This window comes from Festucalex cinctus, chromosome 16, assembly GCF_051991245.1.
Source record: "Festucalex cinctus isolate MCC-2025b chromosome 16, RoL_Fcin_1.0, whole genome shotgun sequence".
Lineage (NCBI taxonomy): Eukaryota > Metazoa > Chordata > Actinopteri > Syngnathiformes > Syngnathidae > Festucalex > Festucalex cinctus.
This window is the reverse complement of record NC_135426.1, coordinates 8331906-8354393: the sequence shown is the minus strand read 5'-3', so window position 1 is coordinate 8354393 and position 22488 is coordinate 8331906. Positions and strand designations below refer to the sequence as shown.

At 37.4% G+C, this 22488-nt stretch overlaps 2 protein-coding genes across 2 annotated transcripts; one reads left to right on the top strand and one right to left on the bottom strand.

Annotated features, from left to right (window-relative positions):
• Nucleotides 1-876: 876 nt before the first annotated feature.
• On the bottom strand, nt 877-8831 carry lmod2b (leiomodin 2 (cardiac) b). The gene is made up of 6 exons (XM_077498926.1): nt 8556-8831; nt 6430-6846; nt 3986-4246; nt 3686-3901; nt 2481-2921; nt 877-1018 (listed from the first exon to the last, which is right to left on the bottom strand). Exons 1-6 carry the CDS (start codon nt 8829-8831, stop codon nt 992-994), a joined length of 1638 nt encoding a protein of 545 aa, XP_077355052.1. The 3' UTR covers nt 877-991.
• Nucleotides 8832-11262: 2431 nt separating this feature from the next.
• Nucleotides 11263-22477, top strand: LOC144003097 (uncharacterized). The gene is made up of 7 exons (XM_077498924.1): nt 11263-11812; nt 12123-12230; nt 13884-13940; nt 14031-14189; nt 14256-14415; nt 16341-16441; nt 18322-22477. Exons 1-7 carry the CDS (start codon nt 11801-11803, stop codon nt 18478-18480), a joined length of 756 nt encoding a protein of 251 aa, XP_077355050.1. The 5' UTR covers nt 11263-11800; the 3' UTR covers nt 18481-22477.
• The last annotated feature ends 11 nt before the right edge of the window (nt 22478-22488 follow it).

Below are 22488 nucleotides of genomic sequence, written 5' to 3'. Positions count from 1 at the left end.
CATAGTGACACGCAAACATGTAAACTACAGCCACATATAACGTTCCATTTAGCAGCTTCAAAGGAATGGGGAATTGTATGTATGCACAATCGTGTCTCTGAATTCTACATGAGGGATAATTATTGACCGCATTTAGAATCAGGAAGTCTCCGCACTTTACAGGCGATCTAATTGAGGTCACCCACTGGGTTTTCCTTATTGGCACTTGGACGGATTGTTATGACAAAGTGCTCCACTTCCTGCGACGAAGTTTTATTCTTAGGAGCACTCATGCCGAGGATTGCACGCACGCTGAAGGGAGGGTATACGCGTGTTGTTACAAATCCTTAAGTATCGAATAAAACATGCAGAATGCTGTCAAGTCAGTGGGAGGCAAAGTTAATACAGTAGTTGGCGCTGGGAAATAGAATTCAAAAGCTATTTTACACATGTCCAGGGCAGGTTTTAGGGCACTTCACACCTACTGAATGCATCCTTTTCGTGCATCTAATTTCTAAAGTCTTGTTAAATGATACAAAGAATTTCCTATTTCCTGCAACCTAAATCTATCTCATGATAATATCCTCCCCTTTACATCAATCATGGGGGTGTTGAATTGTTATCGGCTGTCACTCATCAGACAATGTGAATAGCTGAAAATGTGAGATGTGTGAATGGTTCATCCGCATCACAATAAACTTGACTCACAGCTGTTAAATATAGAATTGGGGGAAAAATGGATATGAGAGTCTTGAATAGTAACTTGACACAATGGACAAACAAAATGATCTGTATTTAGAAATGAACTCATCATTCAAACAGCACATCATATTTACAAGTTTACAAGAAAAAAGGAACAATTATCGGTAAACAATAGGTTTTAAAAATAAAATTACAAAAGAAATCATGACAGTGTAGCAGTGCAAAACAATTCCAACTTTTTTTTTCTTTTTACCAATGTTGCTCCTCCTGTTTCCCAGCCAGTTACCATGGCAACTTCCTCTTCTATATATTATCGAAGGTGTAATGGGAGTTCAACCTGTAAAACAAATATATACCCTCAGCTACACATATTTCTGCAGCAATCTTTTGCATTAACCATCAACTGAAAGTGTTTTGTTTTGTTGCTACGTCTGCCTTTATCAAACCTCTGCCGAACACTTGCTATGAATAGCAGCATTAAGTGGCAGGAATTTCACGGCTGGGGGCAGAGCTGACTTTTTTTTTTTTTTTTTTCCCCCACAGTAACTACACGCGAGGTAGCAAAACACTCGCCACCATTGAAAAGTGATCCAACTATTTTAGTGGCAAACATTAATTCAACATGTGTGGACAGTATGTGATGCATTTGTCTATGGTTTAAAAAAATGTATGTAATAATTAGTTCTGTCTAAGTTAAAGCGTTAAACTAATTAAGCAATCACAAAAAAATGTTGCATTAATCATTTATTAACATAGATTAATCACACTATTAATTTTTAGCATGCATTAAACTAAAGCATTTAATAAATGTTTGTGTATGACATTCCGAATATTTGTTCATGTCAAAATATCGGGTCATTTTCTTCCCCCATTTTAAATTATGCAAGTAATTAACTGATTAGAAAAAGAGGAGGATGAGCGCCTGTAGTGGATAAATAAAAAAATGTTTAAGACGTCCTCATAACATTAAATAAATGTAGAAAGAATTAACACATAGCAGGTGCTCTTCAAATTTGGCGGGCAAAAAAAAAATGTTGATAAAAAGCCTTTTTAATTAGGCAATTAATCGTGATTAATCAAAATTCTAAGGTGTAATTAATCTGATTAAAAAATTGAATCGTTTGACAGCTCTAGATTATTTTAGTATACACTAGTAACTTGACTTACGAGTGACCTGACATTACTTTTTTTTTTCTTTTTTCTTTTTTTTGTCTTGAGTTGTGAGCAAAAATCAGTCAAATTTGACTGAAAGGCTTGAAAAACTGCAATTCTATTCCAAACATTTTTTTTCATTCTTTAAAAAAAAAAAATGAAACTTGTGATATCTGCCCCTGATTAATAAATAGATAAAAAAAAAATGCAAATAAAATAAAATATTTTTCCTACAAATTCAAAGACTTACTTAAAAAATACGTTGATTTTATTGTTTCATTGCTCTAAAAACTGTTATTGCCAATTTGCTATTTTGGTTTTGACAGATTTATTTATTTATTTAAATCATGATCATTTGCCTCTTTAAGATAAATATAATTGTTATAACTATTTTTTATAATGTACAATTCTATTGAATGTTTATTAATTACTGTTAATTTAATTAATTAACTTGAATTTATTCATCTTTGTAATCACCTACTCCTCACAAAGGTCTGGGGAATTAACTAAATTTATTTAATAATGAAAAAAAAAACTACTGTCAGTCCTTTTGTGACTATTTATTTAAATTAATGGCATAAGGTAAGATTTTTCTAATGCAAAAAAAAAAAAAAAAAAAGACGTGCATAATGGCGTTTTTCCCTCACCTTCCTCAGGTTCCGGATGCTGCTGCTGCGGATGGAGTCCATCAGCTGGTCGTGGGCTGACCTGATGGGCGTGGACGGCCTGCTGCCCTCGTCCCCCCGCCGCTCCGCCGCCACGGGCCTCAGCGCGTTCTTCAGCTCCTTGAGGATGCAGCTGGTCTCGTCCTTCACCTTGCCCTTCTTGCCCTTCTTCCCTTTGCTCTTGGCCTTCTTGCTGGCCTCGTGGGATTTGATCACCTCTGCGATGGTCCGGGTCGGCTTCTTCTTTTCCTGGCGAGAGGGACGCAGTGGCGCAGGAGGGGGAGGCGGCGGCGGAGGAGGTGGTGGAGGTGGAGGAGGTGGTGGTGGCGGTGCAGGAGGTGCCTGCTTCTTAAGCAGGTTGCTCCGCGGGACTTTCGGGGAGGACCAAGGAGAGGATCGAGGTGAGCTGGAGGGAGTGGCTCTCTACAAACAGGAATAACAAACAACCAAAACAAACAAAATACCTATTAGATGGCACCAAAGTACTCATTTTAGTGCTTTTTAGCATCATCTAATAGTCAAGATTATCCGTGAATCATCTTGTGCCAACGAGCTCTTCTCAAGTGAGGGGAGGCACTTCTATGAGACCAAAACCTTGTCTAATCAAAAGTAGTGCTTCGGTAACCTCTTTTGGCATCGACAGGGCATTATAAACTGTTGCCACATTAATTATTGACAAAATATTTATTTATTTTTACTGCTAAAAATGGCTCAATGAGTCAAGTATCACTTTAATATTTATTAATTTTATAAATTTATTTACTTTTGCAATGTTACACAAAAAAATTGTCACAGTTTATAAAATGAAACAATTGACTATGTGACTGATATGTTGCATGACAATAATGTTTAATAAAGAAACAAATTTGTTCACAGAAAATTAAGAAGACGTTTGTTTGTTGTTGTTGTTTTTTTTAAATACACTTCAAGTACTCACTGTGAAGAAAACACCAGTTTTATATTTTGTGTTTCAGTGATGGTACAAAAAAGAATTCTCATTAAAAACAAAAAAACATGAGTTTATGTCTTGCGTAGTTTAATCATAGATTATCGTTTATTACCTGACCAATATATCGATAATCACGGTATCTCCATATCGTGAGATGGTTCAAATTGGGCATAGTTTTTGAGTTGACACCTGTGATCAAGTACTGCAATACCACTAACGCTGTCGTCTGTCACCTTACCAGCACGGTGGTCCGTGGGTTGACGGCTCCTTCCAACAGCGCCCCCTGTTGCTGCTGCTGCTGCCTCTGTTGCTGCAGTCGTTTCTGCCTCTGGCGGTCCTGGTTCCTGGTGAGGATCCCCGTCATGCTCATCCGAGGACCAGGAAGGTTAAACTGGTAGCCCAGCTTGATCAAGGTTTGGTTTTCCCGAAGTATCTTCACCATCTCCATCTCGACCTGAAGTCGAGAAAGAAAGCCGCGTTGTGATTTTAAAGGGACGTTGAGTTGTAGCAGCAGGAGCTGTAAAAAAAAAAAACCAACCTGCCCTCCGCAAATGTGCCTCTGGTTGTGGAACCGGAGCTCGGTCAGGGTCTTGTTGCCGGGCAGGGCTTGAACCAGCGCCATGACGCCTTTCCCGCTCACGTAGTTGGACTCGATGTTGAGGCTGACGATGGACGAGTTGTCCCGCAGCGTCTTGGCGATGGCCACAGCCACCGAGTCGTCGGCGTGGGTGTTGGCGAGGCTGAAGACGCGCACGTGCGTGTTGGACCTCAGGGCTTCCGCAAATCGGATTAGGGTCTCCTAGGAAAGCAACAGTCATCTTTTTTTTCGGTTTGTTTATGATCTTGTTTGGTTGTTTGGAATAGTGATAGACAATATGTTTTTTTTCCCAAGGTCGATATCAGTACTGATTATTAGTATAATCAAGGAGGTTGATATTTCAAGCCGATATTCATTTGTAGTTAGAGAAAAATTGTCAAAAATCAATAAAAAAAAAAAAAAATTCTTTTAATTTCAAACATATAAAGAATTGACACCTTTAAAAAAAAAAAAAAAATAATAATAATTATGACAAAAATTACAAGTCGCTTCCATGATCATCAATGTTAAGCGAAATTCAAAATTAAGCAATTAAATGTACTGCTCAAAAAAATTAAAGGAACAAAAGTGTACCCTTAATTGTTTTAAGCAGTGTATATGCTTTATATGTACTGCTAAAAAAAAACTAAACAATTAAGGGAACACGTTATTCCTTTTTTTTATTTTTATTTTTTTTATTAAATTTAATAATGATAATAATAATAATAATAATAATAATAATAATAATAATATTTTTAACTTTAATTTTAATGTCATTCATAATTTCTTAATTTTATTATTATTATTTTTTTTTTTATGTTTAAAGTTAAAAAGTGTCTGGAGTTCTCAGTGTCAGCATCATTTATTTATTTATTTATTTATTTATTTATTTTTATAAACCGGAAATTTAAATAAATTCATAAATGAAAAAGTTCCCTGTCTCACTGAGCGACAAATGCAGGGAACACTTTATTCCTTGGATTTTTTTTATTTTTTTAATTAAATTTAATTTCATTTAATAATAATAATGATTAATAATTAAATTTTTAAGTTTAATTTTAATTTCATTAATAATTTCATATTTTTGTTGTTATTTTTTTTTTAATTTTTAAAAAGAAAAAGTGTCTGGAGTTCTCAGTGTCAATTTTTTTTATAAAGTGAAAATTTAAATAAATTCACAAATGAAAAAGTTCCCTGTCTCACTGAGCGACAAATGCATGCGAATGTAGATGCATGTGAACGTCGCTAATTTGGGGTTTTCGTCAGGGTTCGTAAAAGATTTCAAAAGATCTTCGCAGACAGTGAAAAATTGTCTGAATATGTTTGAAACGTCTTTACGACAAGTAAAAACTGTCTGTAAACATCTTACAAATCCTGATGAAAACCCTAAATTCAATATGTTCGCAAGCATTCAGTAAAATACCAGCTTTATCGGTCTTCAGATTCATAAATGCCAAATATTGGCACCAATAACTGACCCAGCCGATAATCAGTCTATCCCTAAATTTAAACAATTTCTGATGATTTTGCCAGTGTATGTCATTCAATCCACTTCAAGCTAACCACTGCGTTTACAATATGTGTCATGAACACGGCTTGCTGCTATTTTAGGTTTTAATAATAAAACAACATCCCCAAAAGGTGTCTTAGTTTTCAGAATAAAAATACTAAAAAAGAAAAAGAAATATATCTCTAAATATATTTTATGTATTTATTTTGTCTAAATAAAAATATAATAAATTCAGTGCTTTAGCGGAGCAGCTAGGTTTGTTGTGGGAATGCTGAAGCGTTCCCACATATGTTATTGTGATTTTCATTCTCCACACTTTTTTGCCACCTAACAACATTGTTCGAATTTCAAATAGCTTAAAAAATTCACACGTCTCAGGCTATATAATCACCTGATTCCACATTGCTTACAGTATTTGCACAATTTAACTTGCAATATCAACTTTTCTCCATTCATTTTCAATGGGACAGTCACTGAACTTTTTCTAAGTATCACTTTCCACGCCCACTTTCATATACTGTATATAACTTATCATTATTACCAGGTGTCGGATACTGCTCTGTGGCACAGTTGGTAAAGTGCATTGTCCAGTAACCTGGAGGTTATAATTTCATAATTTATCTCTCGATGTGCTTTCAGCATTCCCACGCAATTTCTCCAGAAATTGCACTTAGTCTAGTTTGCATTATTATTGTAATCTGACTTGTGTTTACGCTGCATTTGTTTGAGAGAATTTTGTCAAGTTGTCATAGTAAACGTTTAAAAGGCTGCAAGTCAAGTGTTTATTAGTCATTTATAGATATGACAAACCATTTTTGGAGACATACAGTCTTTTTTTTCTTTTTTTTTTAATTTATTTATTTATTTATTTTTTATTATTTTATTTTTTTTGTACCTGCGATATGTCGTCAATGTTATTTAAGTTGACCTCTGTGAGCTCGGGGTCATCGCTAAGCGCTCGCTGCAGGGCCTCGTCCACAACTGTGGGGTTCCCGCTGGCGTTGGGGTCCGCAGGTGGAGGGGGAGGAGTCAGTCTAGGAGGCTCCGCCCTCTGCGGCTTCAGATGCCGCGGGGCGCTGATCGGAGGCGGCGGCGGCGGCGGCGCTGCTACGGGCTCGACGTTAGCGTTTTCCTCTTCCTCGTCATCTTCCTCTTCCGTTACGACCTCCTCCTCCTCCTCCTCGCTTTCCTCTTCATCTTCATCCTCCTCTTCTTCGTCCTCTTTTGGCTTTTTCTGCTCTTTCTCACGTTCGTCGTTATTTTCGTCCTCTGATTCGCTGTTTCTGTCTGTCACATTCTCGTCTTCTTCATCCTATATGTCAAGACACATTTCATAATGGTTACTTTTTAAAAGCTGGAGCTCTCCGAGCTAACTTTGGGGCGAGAGGCATGATACACACATGGAGAGCAAACATTTGCACACACTCATTACTGTACAGTGCTCCCTCGCTATAACGCGGTTCACTTTTCGTTGTTTCGAAGATTTTTTTGGTGCAATTTTTTTTTTTTTTTTTTTACAGTAATGTACCTATTATATAAAAAAAATTATGAAGGTTTAAACATTGAGAATGTTTAACCAAGATAGAAATGTGAGAAAATGTAAATGCCTCGATGAGTGTATAAAAAAAAAAAAGTGTATATACTGAGTGGTGAGAAGTTTTAGAGCCTTAAAACGTTTATAATAAATATAAAACATTAAGCAAACTACTTTGCGTATTTCTTTTATTGTGGCTATTTTTTGGAACCTAAACCCAGCGGAAAACGAGGGAACACTGTATTTACAATTTATAGTCTTCAATGGACCTCAAATGTAAACGCCTCAATTGACTGATTGCAACTTAGGGGAAGGTGGAGAAGAGAAGAGGTAGTAAAACAGGCCAAAAACCAAATATCAAGGGGTAAAGGCAGCGCAAGGAATCTAACATGCATGTTTATGGGGGATGTGGGAGCATAATAGTGTACATATAATAATAATAATAATAATAATAATATTTTTTTATTTATAGGCGCCTTTCAAGACACTCAAGGTAACCGTACAAAATAATGAAAAAAAAAAAAAAAAACAAATAAAAAAAATATATAGGTGCTAGCTTGGCCCTAGTTTGACATTCAAAGCATTTTTTTTTTTTCATTGACCGATGGGTCAGTTTTGCTCATACGCAGAACCTCAGAACTGTCACACAAACATGCTCACCACCATCCTAATGTGCTGCACGCACTAAATCATTTTTGTGAAAAATTCATCGCCTTTGCCCACCTACTGTACATTCTTAGTTGGTCTTGTCAGTTGGAATTAGGGATGTAACGATATCCAAACATCACGATGCGATGTTATCTTGATATGAAGGTCACAATACGATAATTATCAGAACATTGTGGGGAGGTTGGTAGAAAAAAGGTCACTATTATAAAAAAATGAGCTCGTGCTAAAAAAAAAAAACACGCAATATTGTGCTTTTGTACATTACAGCAATGCATATAAACACCTACAATCTCTAATAACAATATTGAGGTACTTACATGCTCATATTGGGTTGACTCGGTTCACAAGCACATTACGTTTCCCTTCATCTGACCATTAGCATGGATATTAAACATAGTAGGGCCAAAACATGCCTTGTGAAAATTAAACTGCACTAAAACACTAGCCACAAGAGGGTGCTAGAACTGCACAAATGGATATCAACCCACTTTTTTTTAACAGATGTGCTGCATTTAATATCGTGACACGACGACGACGACATATTGTGGCAGTTTTAATATCGCAAAATCACGATATTGCCGTTATCGTTAAATCCCTAATTGGAATGTAAGAGAAAATCTAAAGGCAGTCTCGTAGTATATATTACACAATCCTCTAATAGAATTTTCCATACAGCTCTTGAATTGTATCTGATCAGATCGTCTCCACGCGGGAAGGCCCGAGCCCAGATTCAAAAAGTGAGAAGCTGAAAACGAAACACATTTTATCCAAACCAGTTTAATAAAGGACAAAAATGTCCGTCATTCTTTGCCACTGACCATTTTCGGGCTGGCGCCGGCAATTTCGTTTTCCAGGATTTTCTGAGTCTCGGCTTCCCAATATTTCATGAGCGCCTCTCTGCTGAAGGTCCCCGTCGGGGTCTTGTCGGTCTGGTCCCTCTGTCTTAGCCCGATGGGCACGTTGGCGTCCGGGTCGATGTCCACCAGCTCCTTCTCCAACTCGGCCAGCTCTTCGGGGCTGAGCGATGCCAGGAGCTCATCTTCGTCCACATCTTCGTACTTGCTCAGCTCGCGGCGGTATCCGAAGCAACTCATCACCAAAAGTGAGATCAAGCGCAGAATGGTCACATTAAAAGAAAAAAAATAGACTATGTAGTTGTAAAAGCAGGGGCGATGTCAAAAACGGTGTCCAGTCTAAGGCAGAACTCTGCTGGTGTTGCACGCCGGTGTCACTGACTTGTCTAATCTCTCCCAGCTGCCGCTCCGGCCTTAAGAGAGGGATCAGAGGTGCGTGTCGCAAAAAGTGGCGGCCCCTATGATGCTGCGTCTTTTTTTGGGATGCCTGCTCTCCAAAGTGGACGGAGCCATGAAAAGCATGTGAGCTCAGAGGCTGCAAGCCTGTCATCAATGCGGCGTGTCACCGATGCCTGAGTGGCTTTGTTCATCGCCAAGAACAGAACACGCAATAGCACAAATGCAGACACGGCATCACAAAAAAGTTGTCGCTGCATGTCCGTCAACAAACCTCTCCTGGTTATCCCTGTTGTAGCCACTAGTGGGCATATTTCATGTAATCTGGAGTTGGTTATGATATGCTATAGGTTGATATAGGAGCCGGTTTCCCCTGAATACCTATCTTTGGCAATTCTGCCCAGCGACAGAATAGCTGTCGTTACACCTCATTCAATGTGTCAATTGCTTGATTCTCTTTACCATTTACATTGTAGATTCTTACTGAAGGTATCAAAACTAGGAACGAACACATGCATGTAGAGTCACCATTTTTAGTTCCTTCAAAGTTCCTTTATCGCCAGTAAAAAAAAAATTAATACACGATTAATGAGCGCCCCTTACTTGGAAAGCCTGTACTGGGGGAATTCCAGTCGCAACGCAGCAGACACGTCCATGTCAAAATTTAGCAATAATAAATGGAATAATAATGCATATATTTATGGAGACTGGGGTCAAGTTGTATTTTATAATTTAAAAAATGTTCAGAATTTCACAAGGTACTTCATGTTAAAGATTAGATGTGAAAGAAAAATGCTCTGAGCTGTCTTACAAATGCAATTATGCCATCTAGTGGCAGAAAAATGACCACACAGAATCCCGATCACTATTTTATTTTATTTTTTACAGCATAGGACATCTTTTTTTTTTTCAATTTTATGAATTCAATTAATATATCAATGGCTAAAAGATGCAACCAAATTTCTATTAGTTTAACAATTTTCTTTCCACTTTTATGTGTACAACAGCATGAAAACTTAGAAAAATAAATATTTTATTGTACGTTTTATTGTACAGTTAGAACAGATATAAAATTTGGGATTAATTGTGAGTTAGTTAACTATCGAAGTCATGTGATTAATTTATACATACACTGTAAAAATAAAATGCAGATTTTACAGTAAAATACCGGCAGCTGTGGTTGCCGAAAATGTACCGTTAAATTGCGGTAACACGTTTTCTACTTTTACGGTAAAAAATGTTTTGACACTGTTGGTTTTACAATTATAAAAGTACGTCATTCAGGATTTTTGCTGTCAAAAAAACTCAAAACGTTTTGCCATTAAAAAAAAATTGTTTTACCTGAAATTTTACAATTATAAAAAGTACTTAAGTCAAGATTTTACCGTAAAAAAAAACAAGTTTTGGCATTTAAAAATAAATAATGATTTACCTGAAAACTTACAATTATAAAAAATACTCCAGTCAAGATTTTACTGTAAAAAAAAAAAAAAAGTTTTGACATTAAAAAAAAAAAAAAAAAAAAAATGATTTACCTGAAAATGTACAATTATAAAAAGTACTTAATTCAAGATTTTACTGTTAAAAAAGGTTTTGGCATTTAAAAAAAATAATGTTTCACCTGGAAATTTACATTAAAAAAAATCTAAACGCACGCACGCACGCACACACACACATATATATATATATATATATATATATATATATATATATATATATATATATTTCAATCCGTGTATTCAGTTGATTTTTCTCCATAGAGAGAGAGAGAGAGAGAGAGAGAGAGATTGTCGTCACAATTCTTAAAAAATTATTGACATGTTTTATGCGAGAGAGAGAGACAAACAAGTGACTAAGTTTGACAAACAAATGCAACTCATTAAATTAATAGGATGCAGGTGAACGAAAAATGGTCTGGAAGCCACACAGAGAAAGAGCAGATGGTAAAACAATACTATATTGATGAAAATATCATGAGAAACATGTTTGTGTGCAATACAAATATGACATTGATATACTCTATTGTCTCCAAACATTTCGACCTTTCAAAGATAAGAATGCTCAGTTTCGATTGAGATGTATTCATGTAAATGTCAAAGCTTGGGTTCGTTTCCGCACAAAATGATCAAAACACATCTTGTTATGATGTTTTATTAAAATTACAATAACTTTTTGTATACACATTTGTAGCATAGTTATATAGAAAATGGATTGATTTCCTTTCATTTTTGACTGCTATTGATTCAAGTGGAGCGCAAAGTTGTATTTAGTAACATCCTTCATTACGAAGCTACTCTGCAAATGTGCATTTATGTATCTTGACATAATTTGTGTCTGCTGGAAGTATAGAACAGCCTGGTTGAATATCAAAGCCACCACATTCCTCCATCCTGCATTCATTTACATTCAAAAGAGTATGAGCGCTCGTCTCGGGGATAACCCTGTCATATATCCCGAGTGGAATACACCCCTGTGTGCGCATGCACGCACGGAGCTGAGCGAGCGCCCACACGCCGCTGACGAGCCGATTGGATCCGTGGGAGACTTCTCAGACGTGGTCAGCTTGTGACACGGTGACTCAGCCTGTAGGCGGCCCCTCAAGCCCTTCAAAAAAAGTCTCCACCAAGTCTGTGTGCTTTGGAGGCAGGCAGGCAGGCAGGCAGGCAGACGGCTGGCCCATCCTCAAGTGTCGCTGCTTGGACCTCGCGCACGCGCACGCACGCACGAACAGGGTTCACAGTTTTCTCCAGCTTTGGATTATAAAGACGCATCTCCATGCAGAGGATCAAGGCAGCCTCGCATTTGTGCTCCATATGAGGGAGAAAGTAAGTCTGCTTGTTATGTTTTTGTTTGGATTCGTTTGGCATTTGTTTGCCAGATGAAAGCCTGAATCGTATCTATTAATGTACTTGTGTCATCGGAGTATGTGTGGACAATTGCGTCCTGTGTTAAAAAAAAGAAGGGTATCTCTTCAAGCAGAAAGCTGACGTTTGTTTTTGTCACTCATCATGTTGACAAAAGCAGATGAGCTTGTGTTAAGCCTGCAGTGAGACAATATTGACTGTTTTCGTTGACTCGTTGTGCCAGTACAACTCCAAAATAAATGAGCATTTTTTGCGTCCCTCAAATTGGCAGATCTTCAAGGCACCTTGTGTCCTCCTGAGTCTGTTGACAAGTTTGAATCTGTGCTGTGGGAAATTTGGGACCCCGATAACTGATGATGTGAGCAAGCTGTCGCTACTGGTGAGTCGTGTTAATTTTGCCAACAAAAACTAAAAGAGATACTTCACTTATTTAGCCCATTATAGCAATAAAAAGATAATATTTTGTCTATAATTAATTTGATACTTTAATTATTTTTCACGTACAATTAGTAGCTTTAAAAACACATTTTGCAACTTGCTGTCGGCTGAAAATGACATCACAAGGGCTCAGGTAACCAATCACAGCTCACCTGTTTTTTAGGTTTGGTCATGTGACATTCACAAGCTGAGCTGTGATTGGTTACCCGAGCCCTTGTGATGTCATTTTCAGTCGACAGCAAGTTGCAAAATGTGTTTTTAAAGGTACTAATTGTCCATGAAAAATAATGAAAATATTGAAAAATATAGGCAAAATATTCATGTTTAACTGCCAAAAATGGCTAAATAAGTAAAGTATCTCTTTAAACTAACAAAAATCATTTCGTCAACACACATTTTTCACCGGACTAAAACTAGACTAGACTGAAACCCTCATTAATAAACAATAACTTTTCGTCGACTAATGACGTTGAGATGAAAATGTCCTTCACTTCATAAAACACTGGACTAAAATTATGGACATTTTAGTCCTTGAACAAAAATGAGATGAAAATGATATGATTTTGTAAGATCTTGTCTCTGCTAATCTGTCACATCTGTTTAAAAAAAAAGTAAATTATAGTTATAATTTGACATGAAGCCAATTAGCATGGAGCCACAGTAGCGTAATTGTGTGTTGTTGTTTTACATCAAAAAGATGAGAACATTTTATGTGAAATAGTTTTAGATCCGAAAAGGTTCAATATCCTCCTGACTAACAGGAAAAGAAATATTGTCCAATCATGTTTAATTTTGATATTCCCCAATCTTTGTGAAGTAACTTGAATACTGCAAAACATTTTTTTGAAAAAAAAAAAAAAGTTTAGATTTTTAATTAAGCTATGTGTCCAATACAGAGGACATTTTTTAAAACTTAAATGCTAGGCTCAAATACAGTTAAAATAATTCAAACAATACTTCAATGTGTTCTTAAGAGTCTTATAGAAAACATGCTAACATTTAAAGCCTAAATTTGTTCAATAAAATACACTTACTTTTCCTCTTCCTTAAAAAGTGCTTGCACTGAGGGAAGCCATTTTTTTTATGATGCAATCAAAAGTAGCAATGCCCCACCCCTACACATTTGGTATGATTGGAAAGCTCTGAATTTCCTCTATAGAGCACAAAAGGAGTTAATTCAATCGTATGCACTGGGTGGGAGATATTCAAGTTTCAAAAGGTCCACTACAGAGGACAAATTTGAATTGCTGGTCGTCAGGAGGATATAATCTGCTGACAAAATATATATATATACAGGGGTAAAATGGTTGTTCTGACTAAAACTAGACTAAAATGTTGACATTTTTTGTTGACTAAAACTGGACGAATAAAAGTACGTTTTCTTGGATTAAAAGACTAAAATGCTAGTTTTATAGTCGACTAAAAATAGACTAAATAAAAATGGGATGAGGTTGTCTAATGGTGATAAAAACTACCAAATTGGACTAAAACTAATAATGGCAGACAAAAGTAACACTACTGGTGAGCCTTTACAATGTACATGAATGTGAGTTTGTGTTAAACTTATGCACTATAATTGTTACTTCTTCTTTAGAAACACAACATCCCTTCCGATTATGAGATTCCTGTTCATTACATTCCCAAAAAAGTGGTAAGTACGTGGTGGATAATGCAGCAAAAGGACCTTATCAGTGAATCAACTGTTTTCTTCTTACGTTATTATTTATTTATTTATTTTTAGGCTGGTGCATGTTGGGTGGTTTTAAACATCTACCCATTGGAGCAAAGTCTTCGCCACCTGGCCAACATGTTTGGCGCCGTCTCCTCCAACAAGGAAAACATCCTGGTCTTCATCGCCATGCTGAAGAGCTTGCGCTTCACATTTGACCACCAGGAACTGGTAAGCAAGTCGCCGTTCTCGATTCAGCCGTTGGCGGGAAGTCACGAGGCATTGTCGTGCGTGCAGGAAACGGCGATGCAAGTCTTCCAGTGTCACTACCAGGAGGGGAGTTTGAAGAATGAACTCTATTTCGACTACGTTGAGAAGATCCTCCGGGCTGCAGGTCAAGAAGCGTCCAGCTTCTCCTGCAAGCCACCGCCATGTCTCAATGCGGCAAATGCACCAGGTAAACATGAATGGTGAGAATGAATGTTTCCAGAAGGTGCCTAAAAAAAAAATGGAGGCCAAATGTGACCTTTTAGTGCAGTGTTTTTTCTTACTAACATCCTGTTTAAGGTCCTGGGTAACAAGGGCTGCTCGATTATTGAAAAAAATAATGATCACAATTATTCGGACAATAATTGAAATTGTGATTTTTCAAATGATTATTTTTTGGTCCAAAAGAAGAAAATGTTAAAGCATTTAAAAATATTAAGACAAATTAAAAAAATAAAATAGAAACACTATAATTACTGTATGTAAGTTCCTTTTGGACCAAACAAAATTTATAATACCGTTTATTTATTTATTTATTTTATTTATTTATTTATTTATTTGTGTGTGTGTTGGCAAAAAACTTTTAGTTGGAGTGCAGCATGTGCACTGTGCACTCGGTCGATTTTTTTATTTATTTTTTGTACAAAACAAGAAAATGTTTAAATGTAAAAAAAAAAAAAACATAAAAAAAAATAGTAAGAGAAATACAATTCTTTGAAACACTATAATTATGCAAGCTCCTTTTGGATTAAACAAAATGTATTAAATTAGTTATTTAAAAATGTTAAAAAAAAAAAAAAAAAAGGTGCAAATGTATAAACAACGCAAAAATTTGTATTGATAATCTTTTTTTTTTTTTTTACGATTATGCTGATTTTATCATTTTGAAGTGTAATAATTGACACTGTAATTAAATTTCGATGAATTCCACAGCGCTATACTGTAGCATTTTTTAAAATTATTTGTATACATTTTTTAGGACTAAACACAATTTCTCTTTATAAACATATGTGACCCTTGCATCTGATTTTCTGTAAGTGGCCCTTAAATGAAAAAGCTCGGACAACCCCGGTCTAAGGTGCATTTACGATTGAGGCCTTCAATTCTGCCCAGTAACGGGTATCAGACGGGTGAATTCCATGTTGCTGTGCATGCTAACTAGCTAAAATTGTTTTCCAGTAGTATGAATACGATGTTCCCTCACTTTTTGCGGGTGATAACATTCCATGCCCGCCCACGATAGGTGAATTTCCATGAAATAGAGGTCACACACACACACAAAAAAAAACAAAAAAAACACTGTCTGTCACCTTAATGAGCTCTTGTTGTGGAGTTATGTAAACGAGTTGCTTCTTTGAAGTTAATTGTTTTCAATTAACTTGTTTTTCTACTTCTCCTGCGAGTGCACATGCGTGTGCATGGAGGACTGGGAGGAGGTGGGAAGAGGGTGGGATGGTGGTCAGTGAGACATTCACATTGCTCTTCTTGTGTAGGTTGGTTCCAGCATATATGAGTAACTGGCGTCTGTTCTAAAAATAGCTCACCAGTGATGGGACACTTACTTGCTGAGAAGAATTCAAAGAAAATCAACATTTTTTTTTTTTTTTAAACTTATCATGGTACAAGTTTCTGAGTTTACCAAATATTTTATATTTTGTTTAAAAAAAAATAAAAGATGTAATAGATTGTGTTGAATGAAAGAGAGACTTGTTTTTATGTACTCAAATATTATTTTATTTTTTTAAAAAGGACAAAAATAGCTAAATAAATAATTTTATGGGGTACTCACTATCGAAAATAAATAAATATATAAATAAATAAATAAATAATCTCTGCAAAACCCACGAAATATCAAGGTACAGCCTGTAATGTATGAATTATGGACCCAAATAAAAATCCACAATAGAGTGTTTCCACAATAAGTAAACCGCAAAGTAACAAGGGACCACTGTATTAGAAATTTTTTACTTTTTTTTTTTTTTTTAAATAATTTTCCTAACAGTACAAATGGATGCTCGAACCAGTTGTTCAATATTTAATGATCAGGTCAGAGGAATTGATCTGTCCGTGATCATATTTCTTTGAATATTTTCTTATGACATGTCCTTCTCACAGGGGGTCAAATGGAAGGTCGGGTTTACAGATGGTGGAAACGAACGCCGTTGCTGCTGGTGTTCATTCCGGTAACGGCTTGCATCATTCTCATCATATGGCGGGTGAGTGGATAGAATTGCGTCAGTCGTATTTACTCACGTGATCTGACCTGACCGCCATGTGAATGTCTCAAGGCAAGACTTGTATGATTCCAAGCAGTTATTTTTATTGTAGCTTTTTTACCCGTGTGTATTGGATTTGGAACATATTAACATTATGCAAACAGTATAATCGCCTTGCAAACAGTTGTTTCAAAGCATCCAAACTGAAACAGGACTCGTTTTTTGTGGCATCGCTAGTATTTATTGTAGTGTAGTTGACACGCCCCCTCTCTGCACAATTCAAAGCTTTTGCCTGAAGCCGTTTTGCAGTTTATCTATGAAGTGGATGATGTTTTTCCTGATCTGCCTGTCGCCTATTGAACACATGTCACAAATTAATGTCATTCAATTCAAACTGGAGCTCATATCAATTAATTACTACTCCGAATATGTCTCAGAGCTGAATTGTTGAATAATAGAAAATGGACGCAGATTATCGTTGCTTTTTGGACCACACCATTCTTAAAAAAAATGTGGATGGATGGATGGATGGATGGATGGATTGATGGATTTTGATTGATTGATTGATTGATTGATTGATTGATTGATTGATTGATTGATATGGATGAATTATTGATTGATTGATTGGATGAATGATTGATTGATTGGTTGATTGGATGAATGATTGATTGATTGGTTGATTGGATGAATGATTGATTGATTGATTGGATGAATGATTGATTGATTGGATGAATGATTGATGGATGGATGAATGATGGTATGATTGAGGAATGATTGATTGAGGAATGATTGATTGAGGATAGATGGATGGATGGAGGGATTGGTGGATAGATTGGTGGATAGATGGAGGGATTGGTGGATAGATTGGTGGATAGATGGATGGATGGTGGTTTGATTGGTGGATAGATGGATGGATGGTGGACAGATTGGAGGGATTGATGGATGGATTAGTGGATAGATGGAGGGATTGATGGATGGGTTGATGGATAGATGGAGGGATTGATGGATGGGTTGATGGCTAGATGGAGGGATTGATGGATGGATTGACGGATAGATGGAGGGATTGATGGATGGATTGATGGGTAGATGGAGGGATTGATTGATGGATGGATGGATGGAGGGATTGATGGATGGATGGATGATGGAGTGATGGGTAGATGGAGGGATTGAAGGATGGATGGATGGATAGATGGAGGGATTGATGCATGGATGGATGGATGGATGGATGGATGGATGGATGGCTGGCTGGATGGATGGATGGATGGATGGATGGACGGATGGATGGATGGATGGATGGATAGATGGAGGGATTGATGGGTTGATGGGTGGATTGATGGATAGATGGAGGGATTGATGGATAGATGGAGGGATTGATGGATGGATAGATGGAGGGATTGGTGGATGGATAGATTGAGGGATTGGTGGATGGGTTGATGGATGGATGAGTGATGGATAGATGGAGGGATTGATGGATAGATGGAAGGAATGATGGATGGATGGATGGATGGATAGATGGGTGGATGGATGGATGGGTGGATGGATGGATGGATGGATTGATGATAGATGGAGGGATTGATGGATGGATGGAGGGATTGATGGATGGATAGATGGAGGGATTGGTGGATGGATGATGGATAGACGGAAGGGTTGGTGGATGGGATGAGAGGGATACAGTCGATATAGATAGATATCCCATTATATGAAATCTCCAAGGGCCACTTCAACAAAACCCGAATGATGATGTGCTCTTGTCTTACTTCCTGAAAGGAAATTCCTGTTAACAAGCGCTCATGAAATATTCAGCAGTACTTTGAGACTCCCCGATGAGGTCACCTAATGATGTCCGCCTGGTGATTAAACTAATGGTCATTTTTCTTCAGGTCACATCGACGAGACATTTACCAGCGCGTCCCGCCGATGAGATCGAAATGGCACCTTGTGACTCCGTTCCGAGCGTGTCCGTTTCCGTCCCGCTTCAAAAGCCCGCCGTCGATGCTCTCCCGGAGGAGGTCGGTGTCGCCGGGCATGAAAGCAGATGAAGAATAAAGACAAAAAGGGGGGGAAGGATCTGTAAGGTTCTGATGGCTCACTTCCGAAATGTGGCGTGTCAGTCAAGGCGACGCCACCTGCTGCGCATGGTGAGCGTGTGGTTATCGAGACGCACAAACTGTCTTGGGCCGCATATTGTACAAATCATATATGGACGGAAGGAAGTGGGCAGCACCACTTAATTGTTACATATTCCACTATCCAAGTGGTTGTTAATGCAACAAGATGGATCAAGCAACCAGGGTGAGTTATGACACAATATAAAAACGGAGGTGAGAGCGTCAGTCAACAATGCTACAAGGTGCTTTGAAAAAACACGCATCTATGGGGAAAGGCCCGTTCTGTTCCTGGCACAGGAAGTACAGTAAAGTATGCCGGGACTGGATGTTCTTCTGGAGGAGTGGACATACGGATTTCGAATCCAGTGTCCTGTCAGCAAAGGTCATTGTTTTGATTACTTGTGACGCGACTTGACTTGAAAAACTGAAAGACTCGAGACGGAGCTTGAGACAAGATGAGTGATTATACACTCGACAAAGGGAATTATTGAACCAACTTTAAAAAAAAATCGCTTCAAATGGTAGCACAAGTTAATCCAAAGTCAATATATTAAGTTTAATAAATATTGACATTAATATATTGACTTTGGATTAACTTAGTTCAATCGTGTGTTACCGTTTGAAGTGTTTTTATTTTGTTTTGTTTTTTTAATTTGGTCAACAATTCTCTTTTAGAGTCTACCTACATACTGGTTAGCTAAATTGGCCGGAAAAAAAATCATCACCTGACCTTCTCTTTTCATGAAAACCAGATAATGCAATAATAAGGTTACTTGACTTGACTCGAGAGAAACTATAACTTGATTTGACTTTTCGCAAGGTAAAATGACGGGACGAAGGGTTGACGCCATTAGCCGACTTTACCACCGATATTTAAAGCTTGAAGTTGACAGTAGCTACAATAATAATTCATAGAAGACCAACTTAGGACTTGTTTGAGATATCAATGATGTCATCGATAAATTGACTTCTGACTCAACTTTCAGCACATTATAGTGGACTTGAAAATTTGAGTGCTTCAAGACCTGCTTAAATTTAATCGACTGACTCAACATTCGGCAGATTGTAGTCGACTGCTCGAGGTCTTTAGCCATTAAAACCCTATGTAGGACTTGCTTGAGATTTCAATAAACATCATTAACTCATTTGCTCCCAAAAACGTATAAATATGTTTTACTTGGCTGGAGGGGTGTAAACAATGTCTTTCCACAGAAACGTCCAGCTGTTTACAAAACAAACACAAAATGGCAAAATACAGGCTGGGGGTATGGGGGTTTAGGACAAAATCACCCCCACACGTGAAGAAAAGCCTAGATCTGTAAATTGAGAAGTAGTTTGTTTGTTTAAATCCTGTATTTAAAAAGTGCATTTTCCTGAGTGAAACTGGCAGACTGCGCCTTTAAATGTTTTAAGTGTCCCAAAGACGTAGTTATACGTTTTTTTGTGTTTAATGCTAGCGTATACAGAAGGCTTTGATGCATCCTCTCAACTGCAGAGAACGGGTGAAGAAATGGTAGTAATGACAAAAACTGCCAGCAGGTGGCAGTAGAGTATAAGAGATCAACCGGGGCCATGTTGAAAACAAGCTGATTTCCCTACAATTCTAAACAGATTTGTGGAAAATGAAAAAGTAAAAAATGGCTATATTCTAATGCTAATTGCTGCAAAACAGAAACAGATAAAAACATATTTTTTTTTCCTGATGAAAGAATAAACTTTAATCTTTCTTTCGGTAGGTTCCATGTTTTTATAGCAATAGAACACAATATTCTGTGAGCCTTGCAAAATCAGTCAAAATCCAGTATAACAGCCGGGAGCGAATGGTGTTGCTTCAGTGAAAATGGCTCAGAGTGAATGAGTTAATTGACTTGACTCGAGTCATTCATCCCTTATGTCGGACTTGCAATGACATCATCAATTAATTGACTTTCAGTGTACTATATTGGTCTCTCAATATTTTTTCTAATATTATAGCCATTAGCATAGCATTCTGCATGTCCTGCAGCATATTGTAAACACATACAAAGTGATGCATTGGAGCCCATTTGCACTTGTTGTTGACATTGCGATGATCGGTCACAGATGGCAAAGCCGCCGGTCGCAAACAACACTGCGCCTGCGGTTCAACAAGGGTCCCACTTTGTGTATCAAAGCTCGGAGCAGATGGCAAAGATAGCCGCGGCCAGACTGGCTGTGAATCCCCTCCATTGTGTCGCCCTCTCCACCCGTCATGTATCGCTTCTTCTTCTTCTTCTTCTTCCTTCTCCTCCGCCGCCGAGCACTGGACTTTGTAATGCCTCATTCACTGAGTCAAGCCCGTTTTCGGTCATGAGAACATGACTGTGTGGAGAGAGGATGCGTCACATACACACACAGGAGCATCGAGGAGATCCGGACGGACGGACAAACAGACAGGGCGGATGAGCTCAGTGAGGAGCATAAGAGGGATGCTTGTTCTCGGCCCACAAAAGACGTGGCCGTAGGCTGGAAGGAAATGCCACTTACCAACACGACTGATGTCGGCGGAGCGCGATGAATCAACGCGCCAGGAATCTTCGCCGACCGCACGCAACGGCGGCCGATGATTAATATTCCAATAACAGGTTTTTTAGTATTCCAATGATTGCTTTCCAAGGAACCACGTCATCAAATTGCAAATCGCTAAAACAGACAATTTCGACACTACTCACAAAAAAAAAAAAAAAAGAAAATCGGGATATTGGTGTAATTTCTCGATGACCTTCAAATGCACTGTAACCTTTAACAGTCAACAAAATTTGACCTCATCTACAGTTTGGAATGTCCAATTGTTTAATGTTTCAGTTTCACCCTTAAATTTGACCCCAATGTCCTCAACTTTTTGTCACTAGTGTACATTCCAATGTGTTTTACTTGAAATGAGTTACAATGCTTATTGAATGTACCAGGAAATGTATTTTATACTTTTGTAATTGTGAGTCGTTCAGCAACAAAATACTGTGAGCACATTTGTGCATCCCATTTTTATTTTATTTTGTTTTTGCCCGTTTTACCGGCTTTAGACACATGTATCGTCATAAATTGGTAAGTGTGAAATTATTACAATGTTTGGGCCAACTCTCTGTTTCTAATATTCTAATTGTATTATTTAACCATAGTATAAAAGTATTATATAGAGCTAAGTTTGATACAGTGCAGTTCTACACTACTGTCAACTACAACCACAATAATGACAAATGCATTCAAATGATTATTATTGTTGCTATTGACGGCTATAGATGCCAAATATGCATTGTAACTGGGAGTGTTGGTAGTCAATGAGTGAACGTGTCAAACTTATCTTTGTATTGGATGGTTTAATAAGTGTTGCATTCACTGGATGTATTTATTGCCAAATTAGGATTGACTTTAAGGAAAACATTAACACTATTAACTACATAACTGTGCATTTATAAAAACTTTCATGGTTGAAACGTTTATACAGCGTGTGTTGTGTAGTTTCTGCAAGACCACGCGTCTTGCAGAAACTACACAACATTTTGTTGTTGGTCTTGAGAGCTTTATTTTGCAGTGTTTGGGGGACTTTACAAGGGCAAAACATGACTGAATGGTTTTTGAATGTATTCTTATTTAAATGCTAATTGTAATCATCTGCTGTTACTACTGGGAGATGTCATTGATGTGAAACAGGTCATTGATCCACTGATACATATTGTATTACATGACAAATAGAGCCAATTAATTAGACAATAAAGGTAAGCTTTTTTAAGCACCTGACAAGTCTGTAAACACTTTAATTAATTTTCTTGGCGTTATGGTTTTCCCGTTTTGAACTATAAAATACTGTAATTTTTTGACAACTTGATACTGTACTGCCATCCAGTTCCCGAAGTCATTAAACGCATCATTTTGTTTCAACTGTGCGATGCTTTTATTTTATACAGTCACTTCCGCCGGAAA

Coding starts and splice junctions, on each gene's coding strand:
- LOC144003097 (XM_077498924.1), top strand. Junction 12,231..13,883: donor TGAGCAAGCTGTCGCTACTG/GTGAGTCGTGTT, acceptor CTTCTTCTTTAG/AAACACAACATCCCTTCCGA. Junction 13,941..14,030: donor ATTACATTCCCAAAAAAGTG/GTAAGTACGTGG, acceptor ATTTATTTTTAG/GCTGGTGCATGTTGGGTGGT.
- lmod2b (XM_077498926.1), bottom strand. CDS start 8,831: ATGAGTTGCTTCGGATACCGCCGCGAGCTGAGCAAGTACGAAGATGTG. Junction 3,902..3,985: donor GGCACATTTGCGGAGGGCAG/GTTGGTTTTTTT, acceptor TCTCGACTTCAG/GTCGAGATGGAGATGGTGAA. Junction 2,922..3,685: donor ACCCACGGACCACCGTGCTG/GTAAGGTGACAG, acceptor TCCTGTTTGTAG/AGAGCCACTCCCTCCAGCTC.